Genomic DNA, 21,165 nt, shown 5'->3' with positions numbered 1-21,165 from the left:
TAATAACCTTTAGTGGAAAATAATCCGAAAAAGAATATATATATATATATATATATATATATATATATATATACACACACACACACATATCTAAATCACTTTGCTATACACCTGGAATTAACACAACACAATAAATCAACTACAGTTCAATTTTTTAAAAAAGCTGAAAGGGAATGCATCTAGGAAAACCACAGAAGTGAGAGAATAGAAGACTTTCTCTTAAAGAGCCCACATGCAGACTCACCCAACTCCAAAACCAGCATGAAAAGACCAGATTAAAAAGCATATGTACTGCAGGTCAAGGGAAATCACTTACCAAGCTTGAAGCATCACCAGAGAGGCAGGAACCAGTTCAGATGCTCCCGGGGGCCTAGGAGACATTGGCAGGAACCATTTTTGCCATTTCAGAGTACCTCGCTAATTAGCAGGCACCATTTTGAAAGTCTCCAAGTTAATAGCACCAGTGAATGTGTCCCGCTGAGAGTTTCATCCACTCCTGCACATCAGCCAAGTGACAGCCTCGCTTACCAGTGGTGCAGCCCTTGCAGGAAGGTCTCAAAGCCAGTCTGGAGGGTGTGCCTCATCCACCAGCACATCACGGCACCCGTGGCTATATCCCTCAGCCGTCTGGGGGGTCAGCCCAGCTCACTAGCCCACCACAGAAGCAGCTATGTCCCCACAAGAAAGTGGGGTGCATGCAGCCCACATAGAGGACACCTGAATGCCTGGCTCTAGTGGCCAGGCAGAAATGCACCTCTGAGCCCCACAGGGCATTTCGTAAATAAGGTCACTCCTTCAAGACTGGGACGGATGGCTGATTCACCTAATACACAGAAATAAACACAGAGAATGAAGAAAACTGAGACAGAAGAATATGCTCCAATGGGAAGAATAAGACAACATCTCAAAAATAACTAAATAAAGTGGAAATAAACACTCTATCTGATAAAGAGTTAATAGTGCTGGTTTTATAGATGATCACCAAACTCAGGAAATAAATGGATGGACACAGTGAGAATGTCAACAGAGATAGAAAATATAAGAAAGTACCAAATAGAAGTTACATCTAAACTGAAAGATACACTAGAGGAGTTCACCACAGCAGACTGGATGAGCCAGAAGAACAAATAAGCAAACTGGAAGATAAGATGATTGAACTCATCCAGACAGAACAGTAAAATGAAAAAGAACTTAAAAGTGAAGATACCCAAAGGGAGCTTTGAGATAACATCAAGCAGAAGAGCAATTTGCATTATAGAGGTTCCAGATGGAGAGGATAAAGAAAAAGGACAAGAAAAATTATTTGAAGAAATAGTGGCTGAAAACTTCCCCAATCTGTGAAAGGAAATACACATCCAGAGAAGTGCAGATGATTTCAAATAAGATGAATCTATAGACACACACACCAAGACATAGTAGAATTAAAATAACAAAAGTTAAGGATAGAGGACATTCTAAAAGGAGAAAGAGAAAAACAAGGTAACATGCAAGCGGTATATCAGTAGAATTCTCTGCAGAAACTGTATAGACCAGAAGGGAGTGGCATGATATACTAACGGTGCTGAAAGTAAAAAAAAAAGAAAAATTCTAGCCATGATTCTCTGCCTAGAAAGCTTATCATTCAGAACTGAAGAAGAGATCAAGATATTTCAAGATAACTAAAGCTAAAGGAGTTCATCATCACTAAACCAACCCAACAAGAAATGTTAAAGGGACTTCTTAAGCTGAAAAGAGAAAAAGAAATGGCATAATTAATAATAAGAAAACAAAAGTAAAAATCTCACTGAAAACGTTAACATATAATAAACACAGTGAACTAGTCCCTTATAAAATAAGCAGGAAGGTCAAAAGACAAAGCAATAAAATTAATTAAAATTAAAATAATTACTTAAGGGATGCATAAAATAAAGAGATTTAAAGTGAGTCATTGAAAGTATAAAATATGGGGCTTTCTGTGTTTAGTCACTCAGCTGTGTCTGACTCTTTGTGACCCCATGGATTGTAGTCCACAGGTTCCTCAGTCCTTGAGATTTTTCAGGCAAGAATACTGGAGTGGGTTGCCATTTCCTCCTCCAGGGGATCTTCCTAGCCCAGGAATAAAACATGGGGGAGTATCAAAAAGATAAAGTTTTGGAATGTATTCAAATTTAAGTTGCTACCAACTTAAAACAGACTAATTGTATAGGATTGCTATATGTGAACATCAGAGTATGGCAACACATAGCTATTGATACTTACTTTAAATGTAACTGGACCAAATTTATCAATCAGAATACATAGAGTGGATGAATGGACAAAAAAAAAAAAAAAGACCAAAATACAGGCTGCCTACAAGAGACTCAATTCAGAAGAAAGGACACACATAGACTAAAACTGAAGAAATGGAAAAAGATATTCCATGCAAAGGGAAAGGAAAAGAAAGCTGGAATAGCTATACTCATATCAGACAAAATGGAATTTAAAACTAACAGTGAAATAAAAGACAGAGAAGGGCATTATGTAATAATAGGGTTGCTACTGAGCAACCAATGGGTCATCTATAAAATCAAAAATTATCTAGAGAGAAATGAAACAGAAATATGACATACTAAAATCTATGGGATACAGTAAAGAGACTACTCTACACATGGACATCACCAGATGGTCAACACCGAAAATCAGACTGATTATGTTCTTTGCAGCCAAAGATGGAGAAGCTCTATACAGTCAGCAAAAACAAGACCAGGAGCTGACTGTGGCTCAGATCATGACCTCGTTATTGCAAAATTCAGACTTAAATTGAAGAAAGTAGGGAAAACCACTAGACCATTCAGGTATGACCTAAATCAAATCCCTTACAATTATACAGTGGAAGTAACAAACAGATTCAAGGGATTAGATGTGATAGAGTTCCTGAAGAACTATGGACAGAGGTTCATAACACAGTACAGGAGGCGGTGATCAAAACCATCCCCAAGAAGACATGTAAAAAGGCAAAATGGTTGTCTGAGAAGGCCTTACAAGTAGCTGAGAAAAGAAGAGAAGCAAAAAGCAAAGGAGAAAAGCAAAGATACATCCATCTGAATGCAGAGATCCAAACAATAGCAAAGAGAGATAAGAAAGCCTTCCTCAGTGATCAATGCAAAAAAATAGAGGAAAACAATAGAATGGGAAAGACTAGAGATCTCTTCAAGAAAATTAGAGATACCAAGGGAACTTTCATGCAAAGATGGGCACTATCAAGGACAGAAACAGCAAGGATGTAACAGAAGCAGAAGATATTAAGAAGAGGTGGCAAGAATACACAGAAGAACTGTACAGAAAAGATCTTCACGACCCATATAACCACGATGATGTGATCACTTACCTAGACCCAGACATTCTGGAGTGCAAAGTCAAGTAGGCCTTAGGAAGCAGCACTATGAACAAAGCTAGTGGAGGTGACTGAATTCCAGCTGAACTATTTCAAATCCTAAAAGATGATGCTGTGAAAGTGCTGCACTCAATATACCAGCAAATTTGGAAAACTCAGCAGTGGCCACAGAACTGGAAAAGGTCAGTTTTCATTCCAATCCCAAAGAAAGGCAAAGCAAAAGAATGTTCAAACTACCACACAATTGCACTCATCTAATACACTAGCAAAGTAATGCTCAAAATTCTCCAAGCTAGGCTTCATTAGTACATGAACCAAGAATGTCCAGATGTTGAAGCTGGATTTAGAAAAGGCAGAAGAACCAGAGATCAAATTGTCAACATCTGTTGTATCATAGGAAAAGCAAGAGTTCCAGAAAAACATCTACTTCTGCTTCATTGACTACGCTAAAGCCTTTGACTGTGTGGATCACTACAAACTGGGGAAAATTCTTCAAGGGATGGGAATACCAGACTACCTGACCTGCCTCTTGAGAAATCTGTATTCAGGTCAAGAAGCAACAGTTAGAACTGGACATGGACAACAGACTGATTCCAAATTGGGAAAGGAGTATGTCAAGGCTGTACATTGTCACCTTGCTTATTTAACTCATATGCAGAGTACATCATGTAAAATGCTGGACTGGATGAAGCACAAGCTGGAATTAAGACAGCCAGGAGAAATACTAATAACTTCAGATATGCAGATGACACCACCATTATGGCAGAAAGCAAAGAGTAACTAAAGAGCCTCTTGATGAAAGTGAAAGAAGAGAGTGAAAAAGTTGACTTAAAACTCAACATTCAAAAAACTAAGATCATGGCATCCTGTCCCAACACTTCAAGGCAAACAGATGGGGAAACAATGAGAGACTTTATTTTCTTGGGCTCCAAAATCACTACAGATGGTGACTGCAGCCATGAAATTAAATGATGTTTGCTCCTTGGAAGAAAAGCTATGACAACCCTAGACAAGATATTAAAAAGCAGAGACATTACTTTACCAACAAAGGTCCATATAGTCAAAGCTAGTATTTTTCCAATAGTCATGTATGGATGTGAGTTGGACCATAAAGAAAGCTGAGTGCCTAAGAATTGATGCTTTTGAACTATGGTGTTGGAGAAGACTCTTGAGAGTCCCTTGAACAACAAGGAGATCAAACCAGTCAATCCTAAAGGAAATCAATCCTGAATATTCAATGGAAGGACAGATGCTGAGGTTGAAGCTCCAATACTTTGGCCACTGGATGTGAAGAACTGACTCATTGGAAAAGACCCTGATACTGGGAAAGATGGAAGGCAGGAGGAGAGGGGAACAACAGAGGATGAGATAGTTGGATGGCATCACCAACCCGATGAACATGAGTTTGAGCAAGCTCTGGGAGTTAGTGATGGACAGAGAGGCCTGGTGTGCTGTAGTCCATGGGCTGGCAAAGAGTCAGACATGACTGAATGACGGAAGTGAACTGAAAGCAACTTTAAAAGTCCACATCAATACAGGTTTGCCTCATAAAACAAGAAAAACTTCTCCAAAGTAATCTAACTTTACACGTAATGGGACTAGGAAAAGAAGAGCAAACAAAGCTCAGAATTAGTAGAAGAGAGGAAATAATAAAGCTTAGGGCAGATATGAAAGGAATAGAGAAAAAACTAGTAGAAAAGATCAATGAAATGAAGACCTGGTTCTTTGAAAAGATAAACAAAGTTAACAAACCTTTAGCTAGAGTAACCAGAAAAAAAGAGAGAGGACTCAAATAAATAAATCAGAAATGAAAGAAAAAATGCTACAACCTCAGAAATATAAAGGATCATAAGAGATCCAACAAACAGTTATGTGCCAACAAGTTGGATAATCTAGAAGAAAGGGATAAATTCACAGAAACATATAACTTCCAACACTGAATCTTAATGATACAGAAAATCTGAAAAGACCAATCAATAGCAAAAAGACTAAAACAGTAATAAAAAAATACAATAAAAAAACCCAGGACCAGATGGCTCACTGGATAATTGCACAGAGAGTATTTAAAGAAAATTTAATATCCATCTTTCTCAAACTCTTCAAAAGTTGAAGAGAAGAGAGACTTCCCACATATATTTTACATAGGAAGCATTACTGTGATACCAAAACCATATGAGGGAATGACAGAAAAAAAATAAAGGCCAATATACTTGACAAACGTGTGTAAATATCCTCAATAAAATATTAGCAAATCTAATTCAATAATACATTAAAAAGATCATATATGATAACCATGTGAGATTTATTCCAAGGATGAAAGAATGGTTCAAATCCATGTATCAATCAATGTGATACATGAAAATGAAGAATAAAAAGCATATGATCACCTCAATAGATACAGAACAAGAATCTGACACAATTCAACAACTATTGATGATAAAAATTCTCAACAAAGTAGCCACAGATGTAATATACCCCAACTCAATAAAATCCACATATGACAAACCCACAGTTAACATCATACTCAATGGTGAAAAGCCAAAAGATTTTCCCCTAAGATCAGTTAACAGGATAAGGGCATCCCTTCTTGCCACTTTTATTCAGCAGTTTCAGATGTCCTAACCCAAAGCAATTAGGGAAGAAAAAGAAATGAAAGGCATTCAAATCAGAAAGAACAAAGTAAAACTGTCACTACTTACAGATGGTATGATACTATATAGATATAACTTAAGTTTCCATCACAAATAATCATGAATAACCAAAACAATCTTGACAAAGAAGAAGAAAGCTGGAGGTACCATGCACCTTGATTTCAAACTACAATACAAAGCTATAGTAATCAAAATGGTATGGAATTGGCACATAAACAAACACAAGTCAATGGAATAGAATTGAGAGCCCCAAAATATACTCACACATATATGCACAATTAATTTACAACAGAGGAGCAAACAACACATAATGGAGAAATGATAGTCTATTAGATAAATGGTGGAGAAACTTGACAGAAACATGCAAAACAATGAAACTAGTCCACTATCTTACACCATCTGTGTGTGAGCTAAGTGGCTTCAGTTGTGTCTGACTCTTTGTGACCCTATGAACTGTAGCCTACCAAGCTCATCTGACCATGGGATTCCCCAGGCAAGAATACTGGAGTAGGTTGCCATTTCCTTCTCCAGGGGATCTTCTCAACCCAGGAAGTAAACCCTCATGTCTTATGTCTCCTGCACTGGCAGGCAGGTTCTTTACCACTAGTGGCCACCAGTGGGTTACAGTCCATAGGGTCACAAACAAAGGACTATATTACACTAAAAAGCTTCTGAAGAGTAAAGAAAATTACCATCTAAATAAAAAGGCAACCTCCTGAGGGCAAATAGATATTTGTAAATTATATATTTGATATGGAGTTGATATCAAAAATATATAAAGAACTCACACAGAAGATGGCAAAGAATTAAGACATGGAGATCATTCTCCTCCCCAAAAATACATCAAAAATACATCTGCATGTGGAACAACTCCTACAGAACACCTGCTGAAAGCTGGCAGAAGACATCAGACTTCCAAAAAGGCAAGCTAAACTCCATATAAAGCAGTAGGGAAAAGGCAGTAAGAAAATAAAGAGACAAACGGACACCTTGGGGAGGGAGCTGTGAAGGTAGAAAAGTTTCTATATACTGGAAACTTCCTCAGGGGCAGGGACAGGAGGGAGATACAGAACCTCAGAGAGGAGCACAGCAACAAGTGCGTGCAAGACAAAGCAGAGAGAATTCGGTAAGAAATCAAAGTTGACCAGCACTTCTCAGCCAAGAAGCTGTTTGCACAGTCAAATGACAAGGATGGGCTGGGTGCTGAGGCTCAGACTTCCTTCAGGGGTTGGACTCCAGGGAGAGGAATGGGGTTGACAACTGTGTCGATACTCTGACGGGGTTAATACAACACAGCCAAGGGAGTCCAGGGGAAAACCTGTGTCTGCCAGAGAGGCAAGAGATCATTGTCCCAGGAACCCTCTAACTCCATGTATTCCCAGACCACAGGACCACCCCCCACCACCACTTTGAGAGTGCTGTAGGAGGGATGAGCTGGCTGTGGTCTGTGACTGCAGAGGTGGGCATGATGGCCACCTCAGCAGTTGCCAAGCTCTACACAGGGGCAGGTCACTACCCACAGCTTTCAGGGAGCCTTTGCATCTTGGCTCTTCCTAGGGACCCACGACCCAAGGCCAATTCATCTGGGACAGCACACAACATGGCTTAGCCTGTAGCAACATCCAGCAGGCCTCTACCACCTGAGGCACCCCCCGAACATCCCAATGGTGGCTATCTTATCCCTCCCTCTCCCCAGTCCAACTGAGCAAGTGAGTCCTAATAAGGGAACAGACACCAGAGGGCAGCCTACAATGAGGGGTGGGGCCAAAACAAAAGCGGAGCACCAAGGGGCTGTGTGACCAAGAGGAGGAAGGGAATGCACTCCTGCAGCAGCAGGTGCGGTGGATTATCCCCACAACTAGCTTGAGACTGTGGACTTTGGGGGCAATAGTGAACCTTGTGAACAAGCTGGAGTAAGGCCAGATCTGAGTAGGACCTGACCCCACAGTGCCCACAGCAAGTCCAGAAACTGTACAATAAATACTGGAGGATTTTCTGAGTAGATAGATTGGAGCACACTGTATGGCGAGGACAGCTGACATCACAGGGTAATATTCTTATTATTTTTTGTTCAGTCACTAAGTTGTGTCCGACTCATGGTGACCCATGGACTGCAGCCTGCCAGTCTCCTCTGTTCTCCACCATCTCCTAGAGTTTGTTCAAACTCATGTCTATTGCATCAGTGATGCTATCTAACCATCTCATCCTTTGCTGCCCCCCTTCTCTTTTGCCTTCAGTCTTTCCCAACATCAGGGTCTTTTCCAATGAGTTGGCCTTTCACATTACATGGCCAAAGTAATAGAGCTTTATCGTCAGCATCAGTCCTTCCAATGAATATTAAGGGTTGATCTCCATACGGCTGATCGCCTTGCAGTCCAAGGGACTGTCAAGAGTCTTCGCAAGCACCACAATTTGAACACATCAGTTCTTCAGTGCTCGTCCTTCTTTATGGTCAAATGCTCATATTGATACATGACTACTGGAAAAAAACATTGCTTTGAATATATGGAGCTTCATTGGCAAAGTGATATCTCTGTTTTTAAATAAGCTGTGTAAGTTGGTTATAGCTTTCCTTCCAAGGAGCAAGCATCTTTTAATTTCATGGCTGAAATCACAGTCCACAGTGATTTTGGAGCCCAGGAAAATAAAATCTGTCACTGCATCAATTTTTTCCCCTTCAGTTTGCCATAAAGTGATGGGATATATACATACATACATATATACATACACACACACACACATACACACACACAATTATGACTGATTCATGTTGTTGTATGGCAGAAGCCAATACAAAATTGTAAAGCAATTTTCCACCAATTAAAAAATAATTTAAAATTTAAAAAAAGACCTCACACAAATCAACAATAACAAAATAATGCAATCAAAAATAGGCAGAGGATCTGAATAGATATTTTTCCAAGGAAGATATAGAAATGGCCAACAGGAACATGAATGAAAAAAAATGTTCAGCATCACTAATTATTAGGGAAATGCAAATTAAAACCACGAAGACATATCATCTCACATCTGCCAGAATGGCCATCATCCAAAGGAGAAGAAATAACTAATGTTGGAAATGATATGGATGAAAGGCAATCTTTTTACACTGTTGGTGGGACTATAAATTGGTACAGCCACTATGGAAAATGGTAAGGAAACTCTTTTAAAAATTAAGACTAGAACTACCATATGGTCCAGCTATTTTATTTCTGGTCATTTATTCAAATAACCCAAGAACACTAATCTGATTAGATACAGTCACTTCTGTGTTCACTGCAGCATAATTTACAATAATCAAGATATCATAACAACCTAAGTGTCCACTGATGGAGAATGGATAAAGAAGATACACCCACACAATGGAATACTACTCAGTCCTCAAAAGAATGAAATCCTGCCATTTGCAACAATATGGATGGACCTTGCAGGTTAAATAAGTCAAACAAATATGGTAATATTTCACTCATGTGTGGAATATAAACAAACTAATAATGGAACAAAATAAAGCAAATACAAACTCATAGGTACAGAGATCAGATTAGTGGTTACCAAAGGCGAAGAGGGTTTGGAGGATGGGTAAAATAAGTGAAGTGAGTCAACTATATGGTGGTGGATGGTAACTAGACTTGTAGTGGTCATCACTTTGAAGTGTATACACATGTCAGATTATAATGTATACTCCAAATTAACAGACTGGTTCCAAATAGGAAAAGGAATATGTCAAGGCTGTATACTGTCACCCTACTTATTTAACTTATATGCAGAGTATATCATGAGAAATGCTGGGCTGGATGAAGCACAAGCTGGAATCAAGATTGCTGTCAGAAATATCAATAACCTCAGATATGCAGATGACACCACCCTTATGGCAGAGAGTGAAGAACTAAAGAGCCTCTTGATGAAAGTGAAAGAGGAGAGTGAAAAAGTTGGCTTAAAGCTCAACATTCAGAAAACAAGGATCATGGAATCTGGTCCCATTACTTCATGGCAAGTAGATGGAGAAACAGTGGAAACAGTGGCAGACTTTATTTTTTGGGGCTCCAAAATCACTGCAGATGGTGACTGCAGCCATGAAATAAAAAGATGCTTACTCCTTGGAAGAAAAATTATGACCAACCTAGACAGCATATTAAAAAGCAGAGACATTACTTTGCCTACAAAGGTCCATCTAGTCAAAGCTATGGTTTTTCCAGTAGTCACATATGGATGTGAGAGTTGGACTATAAAGAAAGCTAAGCACCGAAGAATTGATGCTTTTGAACTGTGGTGTTGGAGAAGATTCTTGAGAGTCCCTTGGACTGCAAGGAGATGCAAGCAGTCCATCCTAAAGGAAATCAGTCCTGAATGTTCATTGGAAGGACTGATGTTGAAGCTGAAACTCCAATACTTTGGCCACCTGATGTGAAGAGATGACTCATTTGAAAAGACCTTGATGCTGGGAAAGATTGACGGTGAGAGGAGAAGGGGACAACAGAGGATGAGATGGTTGGATGTCATCATCGACTCAATGTACATGAGTTTCAGTAAACTCCGGGAGTTGGTGATGGACAGGGAGGCCTGGTATGCCTGCAGTCCACGGGGTTGCAGAGTCTGAGCGACTGAATTGAACTGAACTGATGTCTATAAGCAACCATGGAAAGTGAAAATTCAATATAATAAATTGCTGTAATTAAATGAAACTCTTAAATATAAATTTAACAAAACATTTATAGAACCTGTATGCTGAAAATTATAAAATACCCATGAAAAAAAATCGTAAGAGTTAAACCAGAATCAAACATTGGGAGAGGCAATGTAGTATGTCAATTCTCCCCCAAATAATCTGTCGATTTAACAAAGTGGCTATCAAATTTCCATTAAGATTTTTTGTCGACATAGACAAGGTCACTCTGAATTTATAGAGACATAGGCAAACGAACTAAAAGAGCTAAAACAATTTTGAAAAATAAGAATAAACTGAGAGGAAAAACACTATTTAATGTTAAGCCTTACTTAAAACTAAAGCAAGCAAGACAACATCACACTAGTTGATGGAGGGACACAGATCAAAAGAACAGAACAGAGAACCCAACAGCAGACCCACATAGATACACCCAACTGACTGTGACAAAGACTTAAGGCAATTCAAAGGAGGAATATTACAACCTTTTCAAAGAAAGGAGTTAGACAACCTGGAAAACCATAGGCAAAAAGAATTCTGAATGAAGTCTCACACATTATACAAGAATTCACAAAAATTAACTCAAAATGAATCACCGACTTATATGTAATCCTTAACTATAAAACTCAGAAGGAAACAGGAGAGACTCTTCAGGACACAGGGGTAGATTAAGATTTCTTAGACTTGATACCTAAACACAACCCATCAAGAAGATTCATTTAAATAAAAACTTTAGGGTTCAGGATGGGGAGCATGTGATTTTTTTTTTTAAATATTTAATAAACTTAATAAAAAAAAAAAGAAAAAAAAAATAAATAAATAAAAACTTTACTGTGTGAAAAATCCAGTTAGGAATGTGACAAGCTACAGAAGGATAAAAAGTATTTTCAATAGATAGCCAACTAGACTCATAGTTAGAATATAATATATAAGAATTATCAAAATGCAAAAGTAAAAAATAAATAATAAAATCAGCAATGATCAAATTAGAAAAAAGGCAAAATAAATGAATAGATACTTGATTAAAGAGGATATGCATACCTAATAAATACATAGGAAAATGTTCAACATTTTCCCATCATTAGTCATCGTGGAAATGCAAACTAAAACCACAATATTACTACATACCTATGAGAATGACCAAAGTAATAAATAATGATGACATCAAATCCTTGTGAAGATGCAGTATAGCCGAGTCATGTATTTCTAAGGAGAATGTAAATGGTACAGGCCTACTGAAATGGATAGGTAGTTTCTTATAAAACTCAACAGCTATGAATTATACAACCCAGCAACTGTAATCTTGTCTAATTTATACCAGAGAAATAAAAATTTATGTTCACATAAAAACCTGTACATGAATGGTCATAGTAGCTACATTTACAATAGCTTAAAACTATAAACAACACAAATGTCCCTCAACGAATGGATATTTAAACACACGTTGTATATCTATACTATGGAATGTTATTTAGCCCTTCTCAAAAGATTAAGAGTTCATTTACATAATATTACTGAAATGCCATAATTATATATACATCAGTTCAGTTCAGTTCAATCGCTCAGTTGTGTCTTACTCTTTGAGACCCCATGGATTACATCACGCCAGGCCTCCCTGTCCACCCCCAACTCCTGGATATGCATGTGTGTATATATATATATAAAATGACACCACTATTGAGGGAAGAGGGGGATGGAAATGAAGCAATTAGACTTTGTAATGGCTATCGATACTAGTTGAACCATGAAGACTTTTTTTTTTTTACTTGCCCTTAGTCTGAAGTTGTTTTTTACGTTAAGTGAGGTAAAGGGTCAACAAAGCCAATACAAAAAGAAAATCACAACATCCTCTGGAAGGCCAGGAAGAGGCCACTTGCCACAAGTCTTTAGAGGCACTCACTGGAAGTCTAGGGCTTCCCTCACAGATCAGTAGTTAAAGAATCTGCCCGCAGTGCAGGAGACCTGGGTTCAATCCCTGGGTCAGGAAGATCCTCTAGAGAAGGAATGGCAACCCATTCCAGTATCCTTGCCTGAAAAATCCCATGGACAGAGGAGCCTGGTGGGCTGCAGTCCATGGGGTCTCAAAGAGTTGGGGGTGACTGAGTGACTAAAACTTTCACTTTCTTTACTGGAAGTCTATAAAATGGAGCCCATTCTGTGTTCTGCTTACTAAGAACATCAAAGGAACTCTGTTATAGTCATAACACATCTTGCCTGTTGATTACAAAGTGGATAAGGAATCCTGTAATAATTCACTAAAGTTCTTTGAAACTACTGCATCCTGGGAAAATGAAAAGCAATACCCAGGTAAGTACCAGAGAGAAGCACTCAGATGGTTAGAATCAAGTCCCATTTGTTCTTTCGTCACTGGCCACCAATACTGTAAGCATCCTTCATCATTCAGTTTCTCTCTCTCTCTCTCTCTAGACAGCAAGAGAGAGACAAGAATTTAATTAAGGTTATTGTATGGGCTGAAATTCCTGATATCAAACCCCCAAATTCCTCCTAGTTTCCACCTAATTAAAGATATGCAAGTATATCTTGGGTATTCATGCCCTGCAGGTCAAAGTCTATCAAAGTTTGGTCCACGGGCCACTATATTCCTGAGCTGTATTCCACATCTGCTGTGCCTACCCTGGGAGGGGCGGGGAGGTAGAGATGAAGCCTCCACCGCTAGCAAGTACTTAGGAGCTTCTTAGGCAGAGCAGAAGTCAGAAAATCAAATCAGAAAAGTCAAAATGAGTAGGAGGATCGAGAGTACCCATATGGGCTGCAAGGACTCAGAGGACTACCCCAAACAAAACTCTGAGCAGCCTGGGAATTTTTAAAGCTCACTGTCTCCTCGTGAACCTTCTGACAGGTGCAGGAGGACTGCAGATATTGCTAGCACAGGGGCAGAGCGGTTCTAGGTTCTAGATCCTGGCCCTGGAACTTCCCTGCAGCAATGGTGCTTCTGGTTACAAACTCTTTTAGGTGCAATAGCTCAGATGCTGAAGAGTCTGCCTGCAAAGCAGGAGACCCCAGTTCATTCCGTGGGTTGGGAAGATACCCTAGAGAAGAGAATGGCTATCAACTCTGGTATTCTTGCCTGGAGAATCCCATGGACAGAGGAGCCTGGTGGGCTATATATAATCACAGGATCGCAAAGAGTCGGACACGACAGAGCAACTAACATTTTCACTTTTCTTATGTGCTTTGATGAGTTTTTAATCCCAGATAGGCAAAGATGGATGAAATTCATAGACTTACTATATACTCATGTTAGACAAGGAAGCAAAGACATAACCTTAACAGAGACAGAACAACTGTTAAATTCAGCTCTCATGGGCTGGTGCAGTTGTCCCAGATTTACCCCTCAATATTTCACAGTTATCCTCCTCACTGTTTTCCATTTGCTTCCCTGTTAGTCACTGATGTGTAGCTATTATTTCATCTTCCTTACTCAACTCCAGCTCCAAGTCTGTCAGCAGAATCTATTTTTAAGCCAATAATCAACTAGAAGTAACAGGCAGCCCTTGTGTCTTCCTGCTATATTTAGATCTCTTATTTTTCATTTTTTCTTGTCTGTGCTCTGGCTACACCCTCCAGCAGACTGCTGACCGAAGAGATATCTGCTATCTATGCCTTCTGTTTGACTTGGACGTGGATCTAACTTCTCAACTGCAAGTTTATGTTTGCTGCAGTTTTCCTGTGGATTGTGTTTATCCAATCATTAAAGTTTCCTTTTAGTCTTGCCTTATAATGTGTTCCATGAAGAATCAGAGCTGAATTTAATATTGTTTTTCTGACTCTGTTAATTTGTTTCCTTTTTTTCAACATGGATACAAACTAACGTGAACTGTTACTAAACCTACCAAATTAATCCATCCTTGCCTACCTGGGATTAAAAATTATATGGTATTTTTCATTCAGCGAGCTGCTGGAATCCATCAGGGTATCTACATTCTTATTTACATGTAAGATCTGTCAGCTGTTCCTGTCTGTTGAGACGTCTTCACCATGCTACCTGATATGTGTTAGCTTTATAAATTTTCCACTTTTTAATCCATGTTCCAGAATAATTTATTCAACATATATTTATCTATTCCTTGATGCTATGTAAAAACATACCTTTTAAAATGTAAATATTTTCCAAACTTTTCCACTTTTATGTATTTTAAGTCTATCCTGATTTTATACCTCATAGGCATATTTAGTAATTTTTATTTCCCTACAAAATCACCTGCTACCATCAGGTGTTCAATTTATGTATATGTTCTTTCATTCATTCACTTTTCAGATGTTTTCAAAGACCTAGATTTTCATTTAGAATTTCTGTTTTTATAAATGCATACATCTTTGTTTTAGCCTTGGAAAGATATCAGATTTAGCAGTATTCTTATTCAACAAATAAAAACTAAAGACAAAGGACAAGAAAAGAAACAAAATGAGTATCTTTTGTATTTCTCAAGTTTACTGAGAAAACAGTGTGATCCTGAACTGCTAAATCTGCTGTCTTTCTGTGGCATTTTACAGATATACCTACTTCGATGGCTTTATTTTCATTATGTTCAATCATTTTGATTAAAATCTATCTTATGAACATGTCATAAAGTCGGTTTTTGTTTGTTTGCTTTCAACCAATTAGAGAGTCTATTTTGTTTTGGGAATTGTTATGGGACTTAAACCTACTTGCATTTTTCTAATTAGAGACTGTCTTACTTTCTGCTATTCTGTAAGCTCTTTTTACTATTGATATTGCTTATTTTTCTATTCAGGCATTAGGTGCACTGACAATCTTTTATTCCTTATTTTGTCTCTAGTGGTTTGGAAGCTATTACCACTTCTTTTCCTCTGTTGGCTCCTCAGATATTTAACACACTGATTCACTTGTACCGTTTAAAGTGCCGTGCCTTCGTGCATCTAACTAAGGTATGCGTGTCATTCACGGGCCAGAGAAGCCCCACAGCAAACTTCTACTGTTACTGCTATGTGTCTCCATCTCTTACCAACCATATCTCTTGCTATTATTCATATTTAAAATATTGTCAAATATTTAAACTTAACTATGACTTTCAGAGGTTCTTTGTTAACAATTTCAGACTGTACTCCAGTCAGTATTTGAACCAAGATTTTCTCTCCCATTTCTTCCCCAGCTCAGCAAGTTGGAGATCAACTGCTGACCATGAAGCCAGCACCACAGGACTCCCTCTGCCTCCAGCTCCACCTGAGGAGTTTTGTTCCCAGAATTTCCCAACCCTCCCCAGCTACCTGGGGGAGGCAACAAAATTTTCCTTGGTTTATTCTTATATTGCTGAAATATATCCTTGAGTAATGCTTTCAGATGGAACTGAAATGACTTGAGTCTTTACAAACTTGAAAATTTCTTAGTTGTTTTTTTTTTTTTTGTCTGCTGTGGTGAACTCTTGTAGTGTATTTTTCATCTTATTTATAACTTCTCTTTGGTTGTTGTTGTTCAGTCACTAAGTCATGTTGGATGCTTTGCAACCCCACAGATTGCAGAATGCCAGGTTTCCCTGTCCTTCACTATCTCCCAGAGTTTGCTCAAACTCATGTCCACTTAATCAGCAATGGCATACAACCATCTAATCCTCTGTTTCCCCCTTCTCCTCCTGCCTGCAGACTTTCCCAGCATCAAAGTCTTTCCCAATGAGTCAACTCTCCGAATCAGGTGGTCAAAGTATCAGGGCTTCAGCTTTAGCATCAGTCCTTTGAATGAAGAGTCAGAGTTGATTTCCTTTAGGATCAACTGGTTTGATCTCCTTGCAGTCCAAGGGACTCGCAAGAGTCTTCTCCAGCACCACAATTTGAAAGCATCAATTCTTCAGTGCTCAGCCTTCTTTATGGTCCAGCTCTCACATCCATACATGACTACTGGAAAAACCGTAGCTTTGACTATATAGACTTCTGTCAGCGAAGTAGTATCTTTGCTTTTTAATATGCTGTCTAGGTCTGTCATAGCTTTCTTTCCAAAGAGCAAATGTCTTTTAATATCATGGTTGCAGTCACCATCCACAGTGATTTTGGAGCCCAAGAAAAGAATCTGTTACTGTTTCCACTTTTTCCCTATTTATTTGCCATGAAGTGATAGGGCCAGACACCATGATCTAAGTTTTTTGATTGCTGAGTTTTAAGCCAGCTTTTTTACTCTCCTCTTTCACCTTTATCAATATTCTCTTTAGTTCCTCTTCACTTTCTGCCATTAGGGTGTAATCATCTGCATATCTGAGGTTATTGATAGTTTTACTAGAAACCTTGATTCCAGTTTGTGATTCAACCAGCCAGCACTGTGCATGACGTACTCTGCACATAACTTAAATGAGCAGGGTGACAATATACAGCTGTGACATACTCCTTTCGCAATTCGGAACCAGCCCATTTGTTCCATGTCACTATTATCTTCAATAAAAGACTATAAATCATACTAAAAGACAACTGGAGCAGTTTAAATAGGATACTCCTTCATAACAGATTGGTATGGAATGTGAAGGAGAAAAGAGAATGATAAACTCTATGGGTTATGACCCATAAGCCACACTGCTGCCCCAAACAAGCCAGAATTACTGGTGCTGGGACTGAATCTCTCCATCTAGAGCTGAGTGCCAAGCATTAAGGCTTCCAGCAATCCCCTACTAAACCAGGGCCATGGCCCCCAATACTGCATCCACTCACTCTAATTTGCTGCCTTCCATGTGCTTTTTGCCACATTCACTTTTGGTAAAAACAAACAAACAAACCTATGAATAGAACATAGTCCCTTTGACAAAGCTCACTGGCTAGAGGCGAGAAACCTGAGTGTTAAACTGTATTTGCCATGTGACATGATGCTGAGAAACACTAAGTTCTCTGAGGTCCACTGCATCCCAGAGGCAGAGACGGCACAGGGTGTCAAGGGCAGAGTCCTGGAGGAGAAGTTCGGCTGGATGGATCTGAATGCATTACTGCACTTCATCCTGGCCTAATATCCTGTTCATTACCCTCTTCCTTGAATTTAAAGCAATGCATTGGGGGTCCTGCAATATTTGTCCCCTTCCAAGATCATCACTCACTGTCTGCTCTAAGAGCCCCTAGCCGTGGCCTCATCTAGAGCTTCTACATGAGATGTCCTGTCCTGTCAGCTTCCAAGCCTTCATCCAACTGTTGTCTCCTTGTAGCCACTTGTCCTGGGAGGACCACATACATTATTACCTAAGCTGGGCCACTCTTAAAAGTGAAAGGGATACAGTTAATAGCTGTGCCAAGACTGCCCCCAACAGACGGGTCCTATCTGGCCCCTTCCCAGAAACAACCTCTCCCCCCTCCCACTAGATGACGATCTCTCTCCTCCAGAGCTTTCTAGATGCCAGACCCCTGACTCACATTATCTTTTCTATAAGATGATCTTTTCTGTAAGATGAGCCCTTGTCTTAGACCCATGATGAGGTCATCAAGTGTTGCAAAAGTCAAAGGTTTGGGAGTTTGTCCTGTCTTTCACACACACCAACACCTTGGTTCTGTGTTTCAGAAACAGTTTCTTTAATTGTGAGGGAGGAAGAGTAACTCCACAAGACTTCACTGCAGTCAGAATTCAGATCAGGTGAGCCCACCAGGATACAGCCATGTGTGACTGACTACAAATGCCTCAAGGACAATCAAAGTGTGTCCTGAGACGATTCCCCTGAGCAGAACTGACAGCATCAGATACACACCCGCCTGGAGGCCCTGCCCCCCAGCCTGTTTCCTCCAGATTTCAAGGCACGCCGTGGACACACTCAGCTTGACCTGGCCCCTGCACAGCTGAGGTCCTGAGGGCTTCAGAAGAGAACCAGCAACCCCGCCTACCAAGTCTTGTCCTTGTCAATCACAACTTCCTCTGCTCTCCTTCCTCTGTGTGGGCGGCCAGTGAGCATAGCCTGGGTGTGTGTGTGGGTTTGTGTGTGTGTTAAACTGCTTAGTCATGTCCAACTGTTGTTACCCCATGGACTGTAGCTGTAGCCTGGGTAGGCAGTGGAAATCCTGTAGGAACCCCCATAGCAGGCTGGGGAGAGGGCACAGTGAGAGCTGACCTTGGCCCCGCCACTTCTGCAGGAGGCTTTGGAGGATGACCAAACTCCCCATCGAATTCCTGTCTCACCTATTTACTACACAGACCCTTACAGCCAAGTTGGCTCCGTGTCTGATGCTAGGAAGATCAATAAACTCATCTGCCAAAACCAGTCTCTTGGGCTGGATGGGTCTCACAGCCCTCAGGGTGCAGGGAGCAGAGGGCTTTCTGAGGTAGCCTGGCACCACGGGTAGGAAGACAGTATTAAAGGGCCACCCTGGATGCAAAGCTGTCCCTAGAAAACTCTGCTGGCTGCAGTGCCTGGCTCTCTGAAATTCTTTTCTAGCTCTCACCCAGCAGCTTGTATTCTGTCATTCCAAGCTGGCCAGCAAGGGATTTGTTCAAGGAAAAGTCGGTTGTCGATGATGAGGAAAGATCATCAAGAAGTGATGGTCTGAAAATCCCTCAGTGGCTCTGAAACTGGGAGAAGCCAGGCTAACTCCTTCCAGAAAGAAAGAGAGGCTGAGACAGAATGGCCAGAGAAGGTCTGAAAATGGAGTCTATTCTGAGGGAGGGAGAGAGGAGTGACTTCAATTTGTCTAACTTGTGGGAAAATAAAACACAAGAGCTCTAAAAGCACAACTAGAGGCAAGTACTCTGGAGTCAGGCATGTCCTGCTGGGGGATCTCAGGGAAGTGGCTGAACTTCTTTGTGCACTGGTTTCCTGTACTTGGGCTTCCCTGGTGGCTCAGATGGTAAAAAAAAATATGCCTGTGACATGGGAGACCTGGGTTTGATCCCTGGGTTGGGAAGATCCTGTGGAGGAGGGCATGGCAATCCACTCCAGTAATCCTGCCTGGAGAATCCTCATGGACCTAGGAGCCTGGTGGGCTACAGTCCATGGGGTCACAAAGAGTCGGATACTACTGAGCAACTACGCACACACACATTCTTGCCCTGAGATGTGAATGCTAATGCAGACTTTGGAGCCATTCAGCCCTTTGCAGAAAGAGTGGAGCAAAGCAAGGGCACTAAAGATCTGCAAGTGCACTAAAGATCTGCATCCAAATCAGGATGAGGCAGCCAGGTCTCTGGGCTTCCAGCAGCTGAGTGAGTATGCACATCCACGTGCCCTCCATCCCCTGATTTTACCAAGATACTGGAGGAACAAACACAGATAAAACAACCACCGCCGTAAGCTGGGAGGGGTGTACAAGCAGAAAAGAAGCGATAATAACTTCCAAACAAGATAACCATGGGATGGAAATCAGTTGCTAGCAAGTCAGAGAAAGAATATGAATTCGAATTTTGACTGTTACTGAGAGCAAAAATGGAAATGCAATCCTACAGACGCTCTCCTGTCTCATTCAAAGTAAAACCAAAAACCCAGTAGACTTGGGCAGCACCCGTTGTTATCTCTGATCCTCTCACCTGACTCAGGCCCACCAATCTGGCCCCTTCTGTTCCAAGGACAGATCTAGATGACAAGTTCCTGCCTCAGGGTAATCCAAAAAAGATACATCTTGTAAAGATAAAATCATGACACACAAATATAAAATGAACATATTTGTGTCAAAGACGTTTTTTAAGTCATTAATTAATGAGGGAAACAGCAAGCCATGAAAATCCAATTCTGATGAGCATCCAAAGGGCAGACATGGACACAGGCGACCAGGAAGGCCGATCCCATCCATTCACAGAGAAGTCAGTCCATCAGACAGAATCCATTTGCTTCTCAATGGACTGGAATCATTTCCATCACTACCAGTCCAAGAACTTGCAAAGTTGAAAAGTGGTTCAAGGACCATGGCCTCCTGACCACTAGAGCATCTGATAACCTGGGAGGTGCAGGTGACCTCACACGAAGATGCCACAGATGCCCGCTTATCTTTCTCTCCTTCACCATTTTATTTATTTTATGATGGTAATGATGTTTTGCATTTCAAAGCCTTTCACCATCTTTCCTGACAAGCCTAGGCGCCTGTTCTTTCTGCCAAGAGCATTCGTCTCCCTGATTGGCCTCCCTCTCCGGTCTCACAGCCCACATCTGGCTCCAGCATGTGTGAGGCTCCCTCCCCAATTCTTACAGCCCTCAAAACTGAGTGCATGTTCTCCCCCCTCTCTCTCCCTTTCTCTAGAGTGCAGGGAGTTTTGCCCATCTTGATGGCTGCTGTATCCTGGGATCCTAGAACAGTATATGACAACAGCATGTAAGCCTTCATTAAATATTGGTTGAGCAAAGAGACAGATGAAAAACAAACATCAACAGCAGCAGGGGTGAGAAGGGGGAGGTCTGGATGGACACAGGTTGGCAGGTTCCACTCACTTTCTAAACACTGCTTTGCCCTCTTGCCACGTCACATTATTTACAAACAGCCTCCCTCCAGATTAGGTCAGATTTGATAACAGAGGTTCTATCACAGCATTCCCCAAAGCCTCCTTCTCTAAGAACCAAAGCTGAAAAGTTACCTTTGTT

The 21,165-nt window shown here is 40.5% G+C and overlaps 1 protein-coding gene across 6 annotated transcripts in view; it reads right to left on the bottom strand.

The window, feature by feature from the left end:
• Nucleotides 1-21,165, bottom strand: part of LOC147349478 (neuronal acetylcholine receptor subunit alpha-7) — a 136,737-nt gene that overhangs the window by 48,194 nt on the left and 67,378 nt on the right. For 3 of the 6 annotated variants that reach the window (XM_086364075.1, XM_086364078.1, XM_086364079.1), the window contains one exon: nt 317-370. The exons of the other annotated variants lie outside the window; for them this stretch is intronic. In XM_086364075.1, the coding sequence (XP_086220201.1) occupies nt 317-370 (54 nt within the window). The remainder of the gene's footprint in view (nt 1-316; nt 371-21,165) is intronic. 6 annotated transcript variants of the gene reach the window in all.

Source organism: Bos grunniens, chromosome 21 (assembly GCF_055505025.1).
Source record: "Bos grunniens cultivar Pamir isolate PY7600 chromosome 21, Bosgru_T2T1.0, whole genome shotgun sequence".
Classification (NCBI taxonomy): Eukaryota; Metazoa; Chordata; class Mammalia; order Artiodactyla; family Bovidae; genus Bos; species Bos grunniens.
Note: the sequence above shows the minus strand (reverse complement) of the source record. Positions and strands in the feature narration are given on the sequence as shown.